General features: G+C 50.1%; 1 protein-coding gene across 7 annotated transcripts in view; it reads right to left on the bottom strand.

Annotated features, from left to right (window-relative positions):
- Positions 1-2228: 2228 nt before the first annotated feature.
- Positions 2229-13474, bottom strand: part of GRB10 (growth factor receptor bound protein 10) — a 198498-nt gene continuing 187252 nt past the window's right edge. For all 7 annotated transcript variants that reach the window (XM_029233724.1, XM_029233725.1, XM_029233727.1 and 4 more), the window contains 2 exons: positions 7521-7614; positions 2229-5135 (listed from right to left, as the gene is read on the bottom strand). In XM_029233724.1, coding sequence (XP_029089557.1) covers positions 4989-5135; positions 7521-7614 — 241 coding nt within the window. In that variant the 3' untranslated portion in view covers positions 2229-4988. The remainder of the gene's footprint in view (positions 5136-7520; positions 7615-13474) is intronic.

The following is a 13474-nucleotide window of genomic DNA, read 5'->3' on the forward strand; positions in this document are numbered from 1 at the left end:
ATGAGGGATCTTCCCGGACCGGGGCACGAACCCGCGTCCCCTGCATTGGCAGGCGGACTCTCAACCACTGCGCCACCAGGGAAGCCCAATCTTGATGGCTTATGTTGTCAAGGTCTTGGAGTTCACATCCGTGACCCTTTGTGCTTATTTATAAATAAATAGCGTTTATTTATGTCCTGCTAGCATCAGACACGACCCCTGTCTTCTTTCCCACACAAACTTCCTATAAATGACTCGGCCAAGAAGAACTCACCTTCCTCACGGAACCAGCACTGATCTTCTGTGAAGCTGTCCAAGACAAAAGGAGAAAAGAGTAGGGAAAAAAATGGTAAAGAGCATTCAGTAGAAATATATTGCCATGGAATAGATTAAAACGGCAACCAAACCTAGTATCATGAATTAAAAATCAACAATGAGTTCACCAAAGCTCAAAGCAGTGATACAGGAGATGAAGGAATATATGCAAGGAAAGCCAGCATGGCTCCGAAGAGAAATGGGAGAGAGAAAGAAACACCCTGGTAGTGGGTCCATGCTGGAAGCAGCTCAGGGAGGAACCCTCCTGCCTGGACACTGGGAGTGACCTGGACGACGGGACAGATGGACATGCACACCAAATGGAAATGAGAATTAGAAGTTTTGAGAAAAGGGAAAGCTTATGAAAGGCATATGACAGAGACCTAACACACATATAATTGCTGTCTTTAAAAAAAAGACCTGCAGTGATGTAACACAAATATATTTAGATGTAATTCAAGAAACCTTTCAGAGATCAAACAAGACTTGGATCTATTTATAGATTGAAAGTACACACAGTAGCCCCGGGGTGGTGGAGGGGGGAATGTCACCAGTAACTCAACATGGACCCCATGCCTGTCTCGCTGTTTCCCAAAAGGGTCTGTAGTGCCCCTTCCAGGTGTGTCCTTCTTCCTAGAGTGCCCCCTGCGGGCCTGGCTGAGCTCTGCAGTCAGATTTTCCGCCAGCATCTCCTGCCCTGGGTTGGTCTCAACCCACCTTGGTGAGCAGCCCCTCTTCCATGTTCCCAGTTCTGCCAAGGATGGATTTCCCACTTGTTTCCTGTCCTTCTTGTTAATGCTGTATAATTCCCAAGATGAGAAGAGTGGCTATGAGTTTACCGTTCTAAAACCCAAGGCGGTAGGATATTTTCCTGTTTACATTTCCCAAGTGAACGCTTTTATCATAAAAAATTCTTATAATTTTACAAATCACTCAAAATGGGTTCTAAGAAACCAATAAAAAATGTGATCAAGGCAGCGAGATCAAGTTTAAAGTCGTGCCTTTGCTACGTTTTGGACCCTGGCCCAGCGTTTCCTCCCCGGGGAGGACGGAAACGGCGGGTTCTTCCTTGTCACGCATCTCTGTACACTGCACATCCCGCCACCGTGCACTCTCGCCACACAGACTCTCACAGTCCTCTGCACCTGCCCTGCCCACGTCCAACCTTCCTCATGCCCCTCCACCTGCGCCCCACACGGCACGCTGGTTTCTCCTCTCCCACGCCGCGGACACACACAGCCCTTGCCACACACCCTACACACATTCACACACCAGCACCCCCACCCACACCTTTCACGAGGAGGGAGTTACGAATTATTGTTCTCGCTCTAAGGGCAGCCTGCCTTAGAGGGATGAGCTCCCCGAAACCGAGGACCCACATTCTGAAAACAAGTGATGGGAGAGTTCAAAATGCCGTAGGCTGGCTCACGACAAGAGACTCTCTGCCTCGGGTGGGGTGCCAGGAGGCGAGTCAGGCCCAAGGGTGGCTTATGTGACGATGCCCTCGGACCCCCAGGTGAGGCCCTGTGGGAGCAGAGATGCAGGGCATCCATTCTCTTACTCTCTCTGCCCGTTTCTTGTGTGACTGCAAAATCCAGGTTCTTGCACCGTCACTGTCTCACTGCGGTGGGAAACGTGCCATTGAAGTGAACAAATGTGAGTTTTACGAGTTTCCTGAGGTGTTTGCTACACCTGAATGGGGAGCTGATTCCTCCTGGAGCGTTCAGCGGGCTCTGTTCTTGCAGAGGAGATGCGAGGAGGGGCCCACCCAGCAGGGCCACGCCAGCCTGCACATCCCATCCGTTCCTCTGTAACTAGTTTTCGGCCAGGTTAGAGGCACGCTGTTAACATATCCTAAATCACTTCCCAAGATTTTCGTTGGCTGACCAGCCCGAGGGCTTTTAAGTACAGAAACAGACATTACAAGCAATAGAAAATGAAGAACACTGTATTTATGTTTATTTCTAATGACAAGAAACAGAACATCAGTCCCTTATTTGTACAAAAATACCTGAACGTTTACAATTAGGTTCATGAGCCAAACAGCTATGTACAGAAAGGAGCAAAGCACATGGAATAAAGGTTTTGTCTCTTCAGTTAATCCCTTCTGCAATCCCTGAAAACGCCTACACATCAGGCCATCCTATGGTCACTGCAGGTGGCACTGAGACATCATAGCCCCCGGCGAGGCAGCCCCACTCCCTCAAAGGTGTGCCAATGGGTCAAACCCTCAGGTATTAAGTGCAGAAAAGAGAAGACAAAACATCTAGACTGAGGCACATACTTCTTCTTCAAGGTTTAGCAGACGGAAGAACGTTCTGGAACTCTAACGCATAAGGTCACAGAGCTCTCCTACTTAGCGCGAATCCCCAAAGCATTTGGCGTTTTCCTTCTCAATTCAGACCAGGTTGCTACACGGAGTTTCCATTTAGAACAGAAAATCACAGGCAGAGATTAAAAAGTCAACAGGCTCCAAAACGACCCTGAGCTGTCCCGTTTACATTCATGTCATTTAAATACAAAAATAATAGTCGAATGTCCTTCAGCCCCTGGCTGGCCTGGCTGGATGCCTGCTTCTTGCAGGGGCTACCTGTTTGCAGGTGGATCCCCAGCTGCCCGGTACAAGGGAGGTGGCTGGGGCCCCGGGAGGGTCACTCTCTGTGACAGTTCACTGCGGCCAGGAAGTACACACAGAACTGTGCGTCAGAGTCAAGCTTTAGTTCTGCTTTTAAATAAAACGTATATTTATAAATATGCAATACTGCCGATACTAGCTGTCTATTGGAGGGGGGAGTGAGTCATCTCACTGGTGGAGACTGGTCTATGTAAACAGAAAAAAGAAATTGGAGAGGTGTTTTTTTTTGTTTTGTTTTTTTTGGTGCTTGATTTTTGTTTTTTTAAAGGTTTTACCTCCAATCGGTGAAGAGAAAAATGTCTAATGGTGTAACTGGAGCATCAGTCCCTCCAGTGGAAGGAGGCTGCCAGGTATGACTTGGAGAATGACCTAATTGTCAACAGTTGGAAAGATTAACAGGCTACAGAAAAACCAAAAAAAGTGAAAAACCAAAAAAAAAACAACGCAATTGAGCATTCATGGTTAAAAACATGTTTTACTAAAAATGCTTCATTTGTCTAAGTAGACACTTCACGGAAAACAAGTAGAGTGTGGCTAGTCAACTAACATACAGTGTCTATACCACAGACTGAGGTACAGCGGGTATGTGTCACTGTGTCCTAAGCCATGTGTGTCCCTTGGGAAGTGCTGCACTGGGCGGGGTCCAGGGGATCCAGTGGCCAGCAGGCCAGAGGGGCCAGGGAAGCGTGGCAACCGTGACCTGGGGAAAGGAAACCGTCCTTCACCAAGTAGTCTGCCTGCCTGTCAGGGGAGCCTTTCCTGCTCTGCAGAGACAAGGCTACCCTCACATCGGAAGACTCGGCTAAGGGGACAGGGCGGAGACGGGGACAACGCAAGCCACCGCCTGACTCAGCTCCTGGAGCGGGATGCAGAGTTGTCTTGGTAACCTGTCCTCAGCCGATACTGCTGTGAGGGATTCCTGACCTGGGCCAGCCGACGGGCCACCCACCGCCTTGCACGGGCTGGCTCGGGGCCATCGGCAGGATGGAGGCCACCAAGCAAGACCTTCCCCTACTGGGCTGCGGGGCTGCCCTCTCCAATGTCTCCATCTCTGTCGCCATGGAAACCCACTCGACACGGAAGCAGACCAATCAGGTGCCACTTCCTATTAGGTCCTCTGATCCACTGGAGGAGGGAGGGCAGCCCTGCCAGGCCAGCACCACTGCAGAGGGGGTAAGGCAGTGATGGTCCTAGAACAGGCCGGAAGGGCTGCAGCTGGGCCAGGCGGCCTGGTGTCCACCATGGGTGGGTGGTGGGTACCCACTGTGTCTCAGGCAGGCGGGCCCGCGGCCAACTACGGGCAACCACTCAGCCCTGCGTGGTGTTTTCCAAGGAACAAGCCACCTGCAGTGTGCAGGGCACAGCACGTGGAGTCAGGTGACAGCATGAGAAGGGGCACGTGCTCAGCGCAGGGGCTGGCTGACCACGCCGCCTGCCTGGCCACAGAGCATGCCACGTGCCTACCACAGGAACACCTTTTGTATCAAAAAAGCTTCCAAGGAAACTGGGGAGGGCTAGGGTGCCGGTTGCCTGGGAGTGACCTGCAGAAGGTGGGCACCACCCTCTGCAAACAGCCTCTGGGGCTACCCCTTCGCAACTGTCTTTGCATCTTGCACAGACTGAAAAGCCACGGCCCCTCTTGCCATAAGCTGAATACAATATTGAAAACAAGGAGTGCAAAAAAGGGATCAATACAAAAAAGTAAACATATCAGTTTTAATTGTCAAGATTATTCCAGGGCGAGAGTTCATTTCCAATCACTTCTCTCCAGCTTGTGTGCCTCCATGGCCCAGCCAAGACCATCATTCCAGTTTATTCTCGAGTCTGCTGTCTTCCGACCTCCCCGATGAGGCCAGCGAGAGGGGCGCGGCCCTGCTGGATCTGCAGCAGCAAATCATCGTCAAGTCCAACAAACCAGTCGATCGTGGTCGGTCAGCGCCGAACGCACCCAACTTGCTCCGAGCCCCAAGGTGCAGACAGACGTGTGTTCTGAACGATGCACAGACCTCTTCACTCCAGTGTCAGCGTCCTCCAGCCTGCAGCCAGGGTAGACCTGAGGTCATAAGGCTACGCGGATGCAGTGGTGCTTCAGTCTGCAAGGCAGGACCCCTTTGTTCAGCTGGTAAAAGTCAACAAGCTGGATCAGGTCAGAGAATTTGGTGTTCCCGTCGTCAAGGCTGAAGAAGGTCTGCCCATCATCCTCGCACTAGAGAGACACAAGAAGACCTGCCAAGTCAGAGGCCACAGCTCTGGGACAAAACAGTCCCCAGAGTCAGGATTAGTGCTGTCCACCCGTAGTGAGGCTCTAAGGGACACACATGGAGCTGGCGAGGTGAGCTAGAAGACGTCAGGGCAGGAGGTGAGGGGGTGAGGGGTTTGTGCTGGGTGCTGCCAGGTCCCTAAGCGGCCGGGCAGAGAAGGTCCCCTGCTCCTGAGCTGGTCATGGGCAAGAACCCCAAGCTCCTCCTGGCTCACGTGCTCATGAGGGTGAGGTTGACCAGTTAGCCTGTGAGTGTCCACGCATTCAGCACACCCCATGGAGGAGGAGGGTGAGGTTGACCAGTTAACCTGTGAGTGTCCGTGCACTCAGCACACGCCACGGAGGAAGGTGAGGTTGGTCAGTTAACCTGTGAGTGTCCACGCATTCAGCACACCCCATGGAGGAGGGTGAGGTTGACCAGTTAACCTGTGAGTATCCACGCATACAGCATGCTCGTGTAAGAGTACACAGCCCTGGGCTCTCACAGTAGGACCCCAGGCAACCTCCTTCACCCCTCTGACGTTCACTTTGCTCTATTACAAAGCAAATGTTGGATTACTCTAAGGGATTAATGAGATCATGTAGGAGAAGAACCTGGCCCAGGTCATGGAATATCTGGTAGCTATTTTTCTTAAAATGGAGGACATCTACAATATCTCCCAGAAATGAATTCACATCGATTTTAACTGAATGGATTTTGAGATCAATGACTGCAATACACTGCGGTCAGGAAAGTTGCCCTGCACTGTTCACACCGAGGAAGTTAGCCTTAAACCTGTGTCGACGCATAAACTAAGAACCACTTCTTAATCCGCAAACTCGGGAGCCCCAAGCACATCCATACCCTGTCTTTAAGCCCTGAGGTTGCATTCTCGTTGCTATACTTCTCAAGTTCCCGTCCGTCTGATAATTCTAGGATTTGGGGTTATTTGGGACAATGGTATTACATATTCTGCTGGCCAGTACTTTTTCATTTTATTTCATATTTGAGGCTAAGAGAATAACATCTGGTCAATAATATAACGCAGCAGGAAAACAAAAAGGACTGTGGATGAGGCACTTTCCCGTGAACAACAGTCCCCAGGTTTGCTTATTACCATGTTTTGTGGAATCTGTGAAGCCTGGGCTGTAACCCAGTCTGTCCCTCCCGGTGGTCCAGGACAGGCCACTGAGAGCTGGGAGGGTCTCATTTTCCTCGTTTATACAGTGAGGGCATCGGGCACAGCAGGAAGCGACTTCAACAGACAGTGCCAGGCAGGCTGCTTGCCCCCAGGTCACCAAAGCCAGCCCTGCCTGCCCTTCCCACTCCCGTTCACACCTCCTGTGTCTGCACGACTCTCCAGACAGTCGGTATGAAGTCCTGGGCTCAAGCTCCCTTGAAAAACGCCAGGTCCCACTATGTGAAACGGATGCATTTGGTTCAAGCCTTCTCAGGCCTTCACTTTGTAAACGACAGAGTTCTATCTGGCCACCCTCTTTCAGCAGCATATTTCCCAGATCCGGGTTCCAGAGGAAACATTTCACGAGAGTTGTTATTACCTGCAGAACTGACCACTTCCGTACAACCACATCGATACGTACAGTGTACATAACACATTTGGTATTCATTTTGTGTATCTCAGCCCCAACGGGACTACGCATTCTCCGAGGTGCTGACAACTGTCTCCCACACAACACCCAAATCGTGAACTAGAATCTGCACTTGGGCACATGGAAGAGGTCAGTTACATTTGGCAAATCTAACCATCATTCTTAAAGAGAGTGGTGTTGAAAAATACATCATTTCAATAATGAGGCTTTTGAAACTGTTCAAAGGGAGAATCTGTTTTCTGATCCAAGGACCCAGTGGAAGGATTAACACTTCTCTTTGGGGGCCACGGGTCAGTTTTCTACAGGCTTCCTGAGTCCCCCTGGTCCATACCAGCACAAATCAGACAAATCCTGAGATTAAGTGGCCAACAGCGCGCATCTGCACAGCCACACGTGATCACTCCTGCACCAGGTCCTGGGCTAACAGCTCTGCTCTGTGTCTGCCCATCACCCGACCTTGCTCTTCCCATCGGGTGCCGTCTCGGGGGCACCTATGAGCTACACAGGCGTGTCGGGGCCACAGTACAATGCCCCTACTTTCACTGTTCTTCTAGGGAAACACCGTTCCCAAGTTCAAAGAACCAACCTCTCAAGAAACTCCTGAAAGGATCTCACCGGTGAGCTTGAAACTGTGATGTTTCCTGTTTCATAGTCTGCGTAGTCGAGACCTTGAAAATTGCACCAAGAACAAAACCGGCACACAGAAGAGTAAGAATTAGTGTGAAAAACATCAATACTTACAGGTAAGATCTGGAAGTTTTTAATTTTCTGACGATGACACAACGTGAGGACAAATGCCTTTGGATTACTCTGGCTGTCACGGAGGAGAAAAAGCCTGGGGATGGAAAGAGTCAATTGACTGTTAATTCAGAAAGTCCAGACTGAACATATATATGAATATATATGTATATACGATGCTTCAGGAGGTTTTGGGAGCTGAGTGAGCTGTAGAGCAAGGCCACCCTCCTCATCCAGACTGTGCTTTCTGTCACTCTCCACTGAAAGGAACCAGGGCTCCTTGGGGACATGGCACCTCTAGGGCTGAGGCAGGGAAGGTACAAGGTGATGCTGGTATACTCTGTGCCAGAAAATAAGGAAGCTGGTCCAAGAGGCAATGTGGCCCAATCTGGGCACCAAGTACATTAACAGAAGGGATGGATTATAACCCATAGACCAAAACAAGAATCCATGAGTCCGCACTGGTGTGATAAATGAATCATAGGGGAGGAATGAAAGCTCTTCCTAAGAGCAGAAAGCCAGCTAAATAAACAGAGAAGGATGATGAATTAGGAAACCACTATCTGGCCATTTGATTAAGGAGATCTTTAACAGATGCTGAAACCAGCATCAAAGTTTGATGAGAAACAGAATATTTTCATAGTCTCAGCATCTACCGCCTAACATTTATGACAGAGGGACACACAGTAACCTTCCAATAGAGAAACCTGGTGGATACCACCTTCAGGTATTCGAGTTACCACCACCAGGAATGAGACAATCCACCCCAGCACCTCCTGACGGGATGCACTAAAGGTGACCCAGCGTCACCTCCAGGGAGTGAGCAGACGGCCAAACCCGGCACGTTCTGTCCTCACTCGCTCCTCCAAGTGTCAAGACACAAAGGAAGACAGGACACGTGCTGGTCCAGGGCGGTGCTGAGGCCAGGAAGTTCTTTTCCTTGGTGATGAAGGATGCAGCAAGGACCCCTGGTAAAATCTAAGTGGCATGTCAGGTGACCGAACCACATTCACGTTAATTTCCTATGTTTTATAATGATACTGTGGCTGCCTAAGAGAAGTCCTTGTTTTTAGAAATTTCATATTGAAATAATTACAACTGACTCCTAAACGGTTCTGATAAAAAAATGAGAGAGAGAACGTGACAAAGCAAAGGTGCTACAATGTTCACGACTCAGGTGCCTGGGTAACACGTATACAGGAGAATCCATTATATGATTCTTGCAAATTTTCTACATTTTGAAATTACATCGGAAAGTCTACAAATCACAAGTGATGGCCAGGCTGTGGAGAGAAGGGAAGCCTCCTGCACTGTTGGTGGGAATGTAAATTGGTACAGCCACTATGGAGAACAGGATGGAGGTTCCTTAAATACTAAAAATAGAGCTACCATACGCTCTAGCAATTCTACTCCTGGACACATATAAATGGAAAAAATGAAAACACTAATTTGAAAAGATACATGCACCCCAATGTTCACTGCAGCAGTATTTACAATAGCCAGGATATGGAAGCAGCCCAAGTGCCCATCAACAGGTGACTGGATTAAAAAGATGTGGTACATATACACATATATACAATGCAGTGTTGCTCAGCCATAATAAAGGATGAAATTCTGCCATTGGCAGAAACATGGATGGACCTACAGAGTATTATGCTCAGTGAAATACATCAGACAGAGAAAGACAAGTGTTGCATGATATCACTTGTATGTGGAATCTAAAAACTAATACAGATGAACATATACGCAAAGCAGAAACAGACTCAGAGATACAGAGAACAAACTCGTAGTTACCAAAAAGGGAGAGGGAAGGAGGAGGGACAAATTAGGGGTATGGGATTAGCAGATACAAACTACTATGTATAAAACAGGTAAGTGACAGGGATGCACTGTGTAACACAGGGAATTATACCCATTACCTTGTAATAGCCTACGATGGAGTACAATCTGCAAAACTACTGAATTGCTATGCTGTACAGCTGAACCCAACACAGTATTGCAAATCAATTATACTCTAACTAAAAAATTACTTTAAAACTTAGAATAGCCCCAAGAAGCATAAGTCATTGCTTTTACAATGATTCCGGAACAAATCTGGAATCAGACGGGAAGACCAAGTTATTCTTTAGAAAGGAAGAGGCGCTGATCCCAGAGACAAAGTAGAAATGGCCTGAGAGGAAACATACTTTAAAGGTATTAGACACCAAATGGCGGTAATCAGCTAAACCATCAGTCTCTAGATTGTAATGTCAGAGGGAAGGCAGTTACATAAGCCTGGGAAATCCCACGTTATAAAGGGTAAAAACGGTTTATTTTACTACAAGACGTCTTGGAGGCTTTAGAATGTAGATATTCATCCCGACTCCCTTAGGGCCCCAGCATGAGTTTTCCTATCTTACCTGACTCTTTACAGCATCTTTTATTACATACCAGCCCCTCTTTGATAGCATTTTGCAGGACACACCTTGGAGGTGTGAACCGGGATGCAACCGCACTGTTGGGTCAGGCGGGCGGGAGACATGGGGCCTCGGAGCTGGAGCCGGGCCCCTGTGTGATCCGCTCGGCGTCGGTGGAGCCTGAGGGCAGGAAGACGAGAGGGCCAGCTCCTCTCCTGGGCAGGGCTGCGCGTCTGCGCCTCCCAGTCTGCGCCCTTTTCTCCGAGTGTTTCACTAGCAGAAACCTGGGGGTGGGCAGGGCTCAATCTTCCCGGAGGAGAAGCTGGGGCTGTGCTTCCTCACCTGAGCCCTCAATGAATCCCCTGATGCTTCCTTCTGAGCCCCAAGGAGGACGCTGCCCGCCTGCCTTCCAGTTTGGGGTGTGACCCGGGAGATCCTGAGGCTGCCCCGCCGGCTTGGGTTTACAGGTCCTGCCTAACGGTTGTCCACACGGAGGAAAGGGGGTAGGGCCTAGGAGTCAGCGAGATTCCTGGATCTGACACTCGGGAGCTTCAGATCACAGGCCGCTGCCTTGCCAGCCTCTCCTGCAGGACCATCTACACGCTCAGGGCTGTTGTGTAGTCAGTGTGGACACTGGAGGCATTGGTGATCGCCACCAGCAAAGCACAGGCGCAGGGATTTCGGGGCAGGCCGGGGGTGGCTACTGCAGAGCCCAGGCTGGGGGCTAATATGCTACGGATGCCTCTGCTTAGGTCATCAGAATGGAGCACGGAATGAAAGTGCTGAGGAATGTGAGGACTGGAGCCAAGGCTCACGTGTCCATTCATGAAAGCACAAAGGGGCTGAGGGAGATCAGAGCGATAGCACAGCTCAGGTGTGTGGTGGTCCTGGCACTGCACACACTGCCTCGCTCAGGACTCACAGCGGCCCTGTCACTGTCCCCATTTTACAGTGAGGGCAGCGGGGCCCAGAGAAGTCAGGCAAATTCTCCAAGGTCACACAGCCAGCAGAAACCAGGGAGGAGCGCCGGCACAGCAGGAGCAAGTGCGCAGGTGGTTCCTCCGTGGCTGGTGAGCACGCTACGCTTTTCTGAGCTGGCTGCGTTAGCCCTGGGACAGCACCCCGCTCTGTCCCAGGGGAGGGAGAGCCGCAAAGAACTCAAGTCTTGACAAAGACGTTGCCTTCCACCCAGCGGAGGGGCCTGGGGCACGGACAGAGGGACCAGCTCATGACAGACAGGCACAGGGGACAACAAGGGAGTGGCAGGGCTTGACCCTGAGTGTGAATGAGGCAGGGGCAGGATGGGGGGCACAGAGCCTTAAATGCCACAGGTCCCGACAGGAGCCCCGGGGGAAGATTCGCAGGGCGGGCCACAGCGCGGGACTGGCCCCTTGAAAAGCTCCTTCCGTCCCAGGCTCTGGGATAGGCTGTCGGCGGAAAGAGGGGAAGGAAGGGGGCAGCCAGCGAGTGCCGGCCCCGCGGCAGGCCCTGCAGGCCCGGGGGTGTGAGCGCAACACGCATACACGTACACGTGTGCACAGACCCGTGCTTGCACGCACTCACAGGTCACCTGCGGGGGGCTGCCCGGACGCAGCGGACTTCAGAGCCGCCTCCCGGGTTGACTGCAGGCTCTGCTGTCTCTTTCCAGCCCCCCTCACCCCAACTCCAGCAGTGATTTGAGGCTAAAGGTCTAGGAAGCAGTGTTTTGTAACGGTTGTTATGGCCTGCCTTCCAGCGCTGTTTTCTGCTTGCTGTCTGACTCTCTACATTGGCTTCCCTCCATTACCTCTGCAGGGAGGGGTAATGACTAGGAATTGATTATTTAATTTACCTTGTTTTCCCAGCACATTTCCGCCCTGAACAAGGGGATGAACGGACGATGTGGCACCACTGCAATAACACCTCAGGCGATGTCCCATCACCGTGCCTTTTGATTTTGCTAGAGCGCCAGCAGCCGGATGTTGGGATCGAAAATTATAACCTTAGACGCGACTCAGACCCCAGGGAGAACAGAGAGAAACAAAGGTGGCAGAGGGATGCCTGCACTTCTCACCAAGGCTGGACAGAGGCAACCTCGCCAACTGGCGCTAGACTGCAGGAAAAGTTGAAAGACAAACACGGTTTGTCCACCCCAGGCTCCCCTGCCCGAGGACAGCTCCTTTTAACGCAAAGTGGGCCGGCTGGGCCTGAGCTCACAACCACTGGGGAAGTTTCTTCAAAACACACTGGTCCCCCGCGTCCCCTTCCTGAGCCTGGATGTGTCAGCCCCTCAGGGATGTAGGTGCCACCGCCCTGGGCCCCAGGAGGGATGCTGTGGCCACGGCACCAAGTGACACGTCCTGTGGAACCTTCACTTCTCTGGCATTGTCAAAAGCAGCTCTTTTGCCCCTTTCCTGTTGGCCCATTTCTGTCCCCCTCTAATGTTAAAAGAACCTAATTATAGGAATGAATCACTAGGCAATTGAAACTAACTCCTGACCTATGCTCTCCTGAACGCACACCGTGCCTTGTCTAACCTGATGATTCTTTTCCTGGATAAAAAGAGGTAAGAATGAAGAATGAAGCAGTTAAAAAATGACTGGCTCTCGACCCTCAACAGTCCCCTTAGCAATACTGCAGGCAGATCACTTGGCAAGATAACATCTGAAGAATCAGTCAGTCTGCATGCAGTGGAGAAGGATGCAGAACCAAACCTCCTGCCTCGATGACTCACTGGGATTCTTCCTCTCCACCTGTCACCGTTTTTCCCTTTAAAAACTGTCATGGCTGAGCAGAATCTTCAGAGTTGGTCTTAGGACATGAGTTCACCTTCTCCCCAGATTGCTGGCTTTTCTTCTGATTAAAGCACCTTTCCTTTCTACTCACACTTGCCTCTTGAATTATTGGTTTATGACTTACGTCACCTGGTAAGCAAACCCACTTGGCTTCCTTGGAACGAATCTCACAGATGTTACGGTAAATGGGACACCACGAGAACATCTGAGGGCTCACTTTGGATAGGATTTAGGGCTGTAATGGTAAGCATCTTGCCCTTGAAGCCCTGGAGACACACACAAACCTACAGGCAAAGAACATCACTAAGAGAGGAATTTTGGAGGGTAGGCTTTTCTCTCTTAGGCAGAAAGTTCAGAGAAGAAGCGTCTTGTTTGTAGTCAGGAGGGGTCACCTCTAAGGCTCTAAAAGGGACTGTTCTATGATCAAGTGACATTTCAAATAAGTCGTTCGGAACAACTGTACAGCCACATGGGAAAAAACTCAGATCCATCTTTAAACAGCGCATCAGGATAAATAAATTCTGAAATGTACCTGGGATCTAAACACACAAACAAAAATGAACAAGCAAAAAAGGAGGAAATAATCATGAAAAAAAAGGAAGGAAGGAAGGGAGGAGAGAAACAATACAAGCTCTAGAGGATAACATGAGCAAACCCCTTTGTGATTGAGAAGCAGGAAAAACTTATATGACTATGACTCAAAAATCCAGAAAGATACAGGCTAAAGGACAGAAAAGATAAACTTGACCATATTTAGAAAAATTGTATAACCAAAACCCAAACCCCC

The sequence above is a fragment of the Monodon monoceros genome, unplaced genomic scaffold (assembly GCF_005190385.1).
Source record: "Monodon monoceros isolate NGI ecotype Baffin Bay Population unplaced genomic scaffold, NGI_Narwhal_1 Super_Scaffold_2, whole genome shotgun sequence".
Lineage (NCBI taxonomy): Eukaryota > Metazoa > Chordata > Mammalia > Artiodactyla > Monodontidae > Monodon > Monodon monoceros.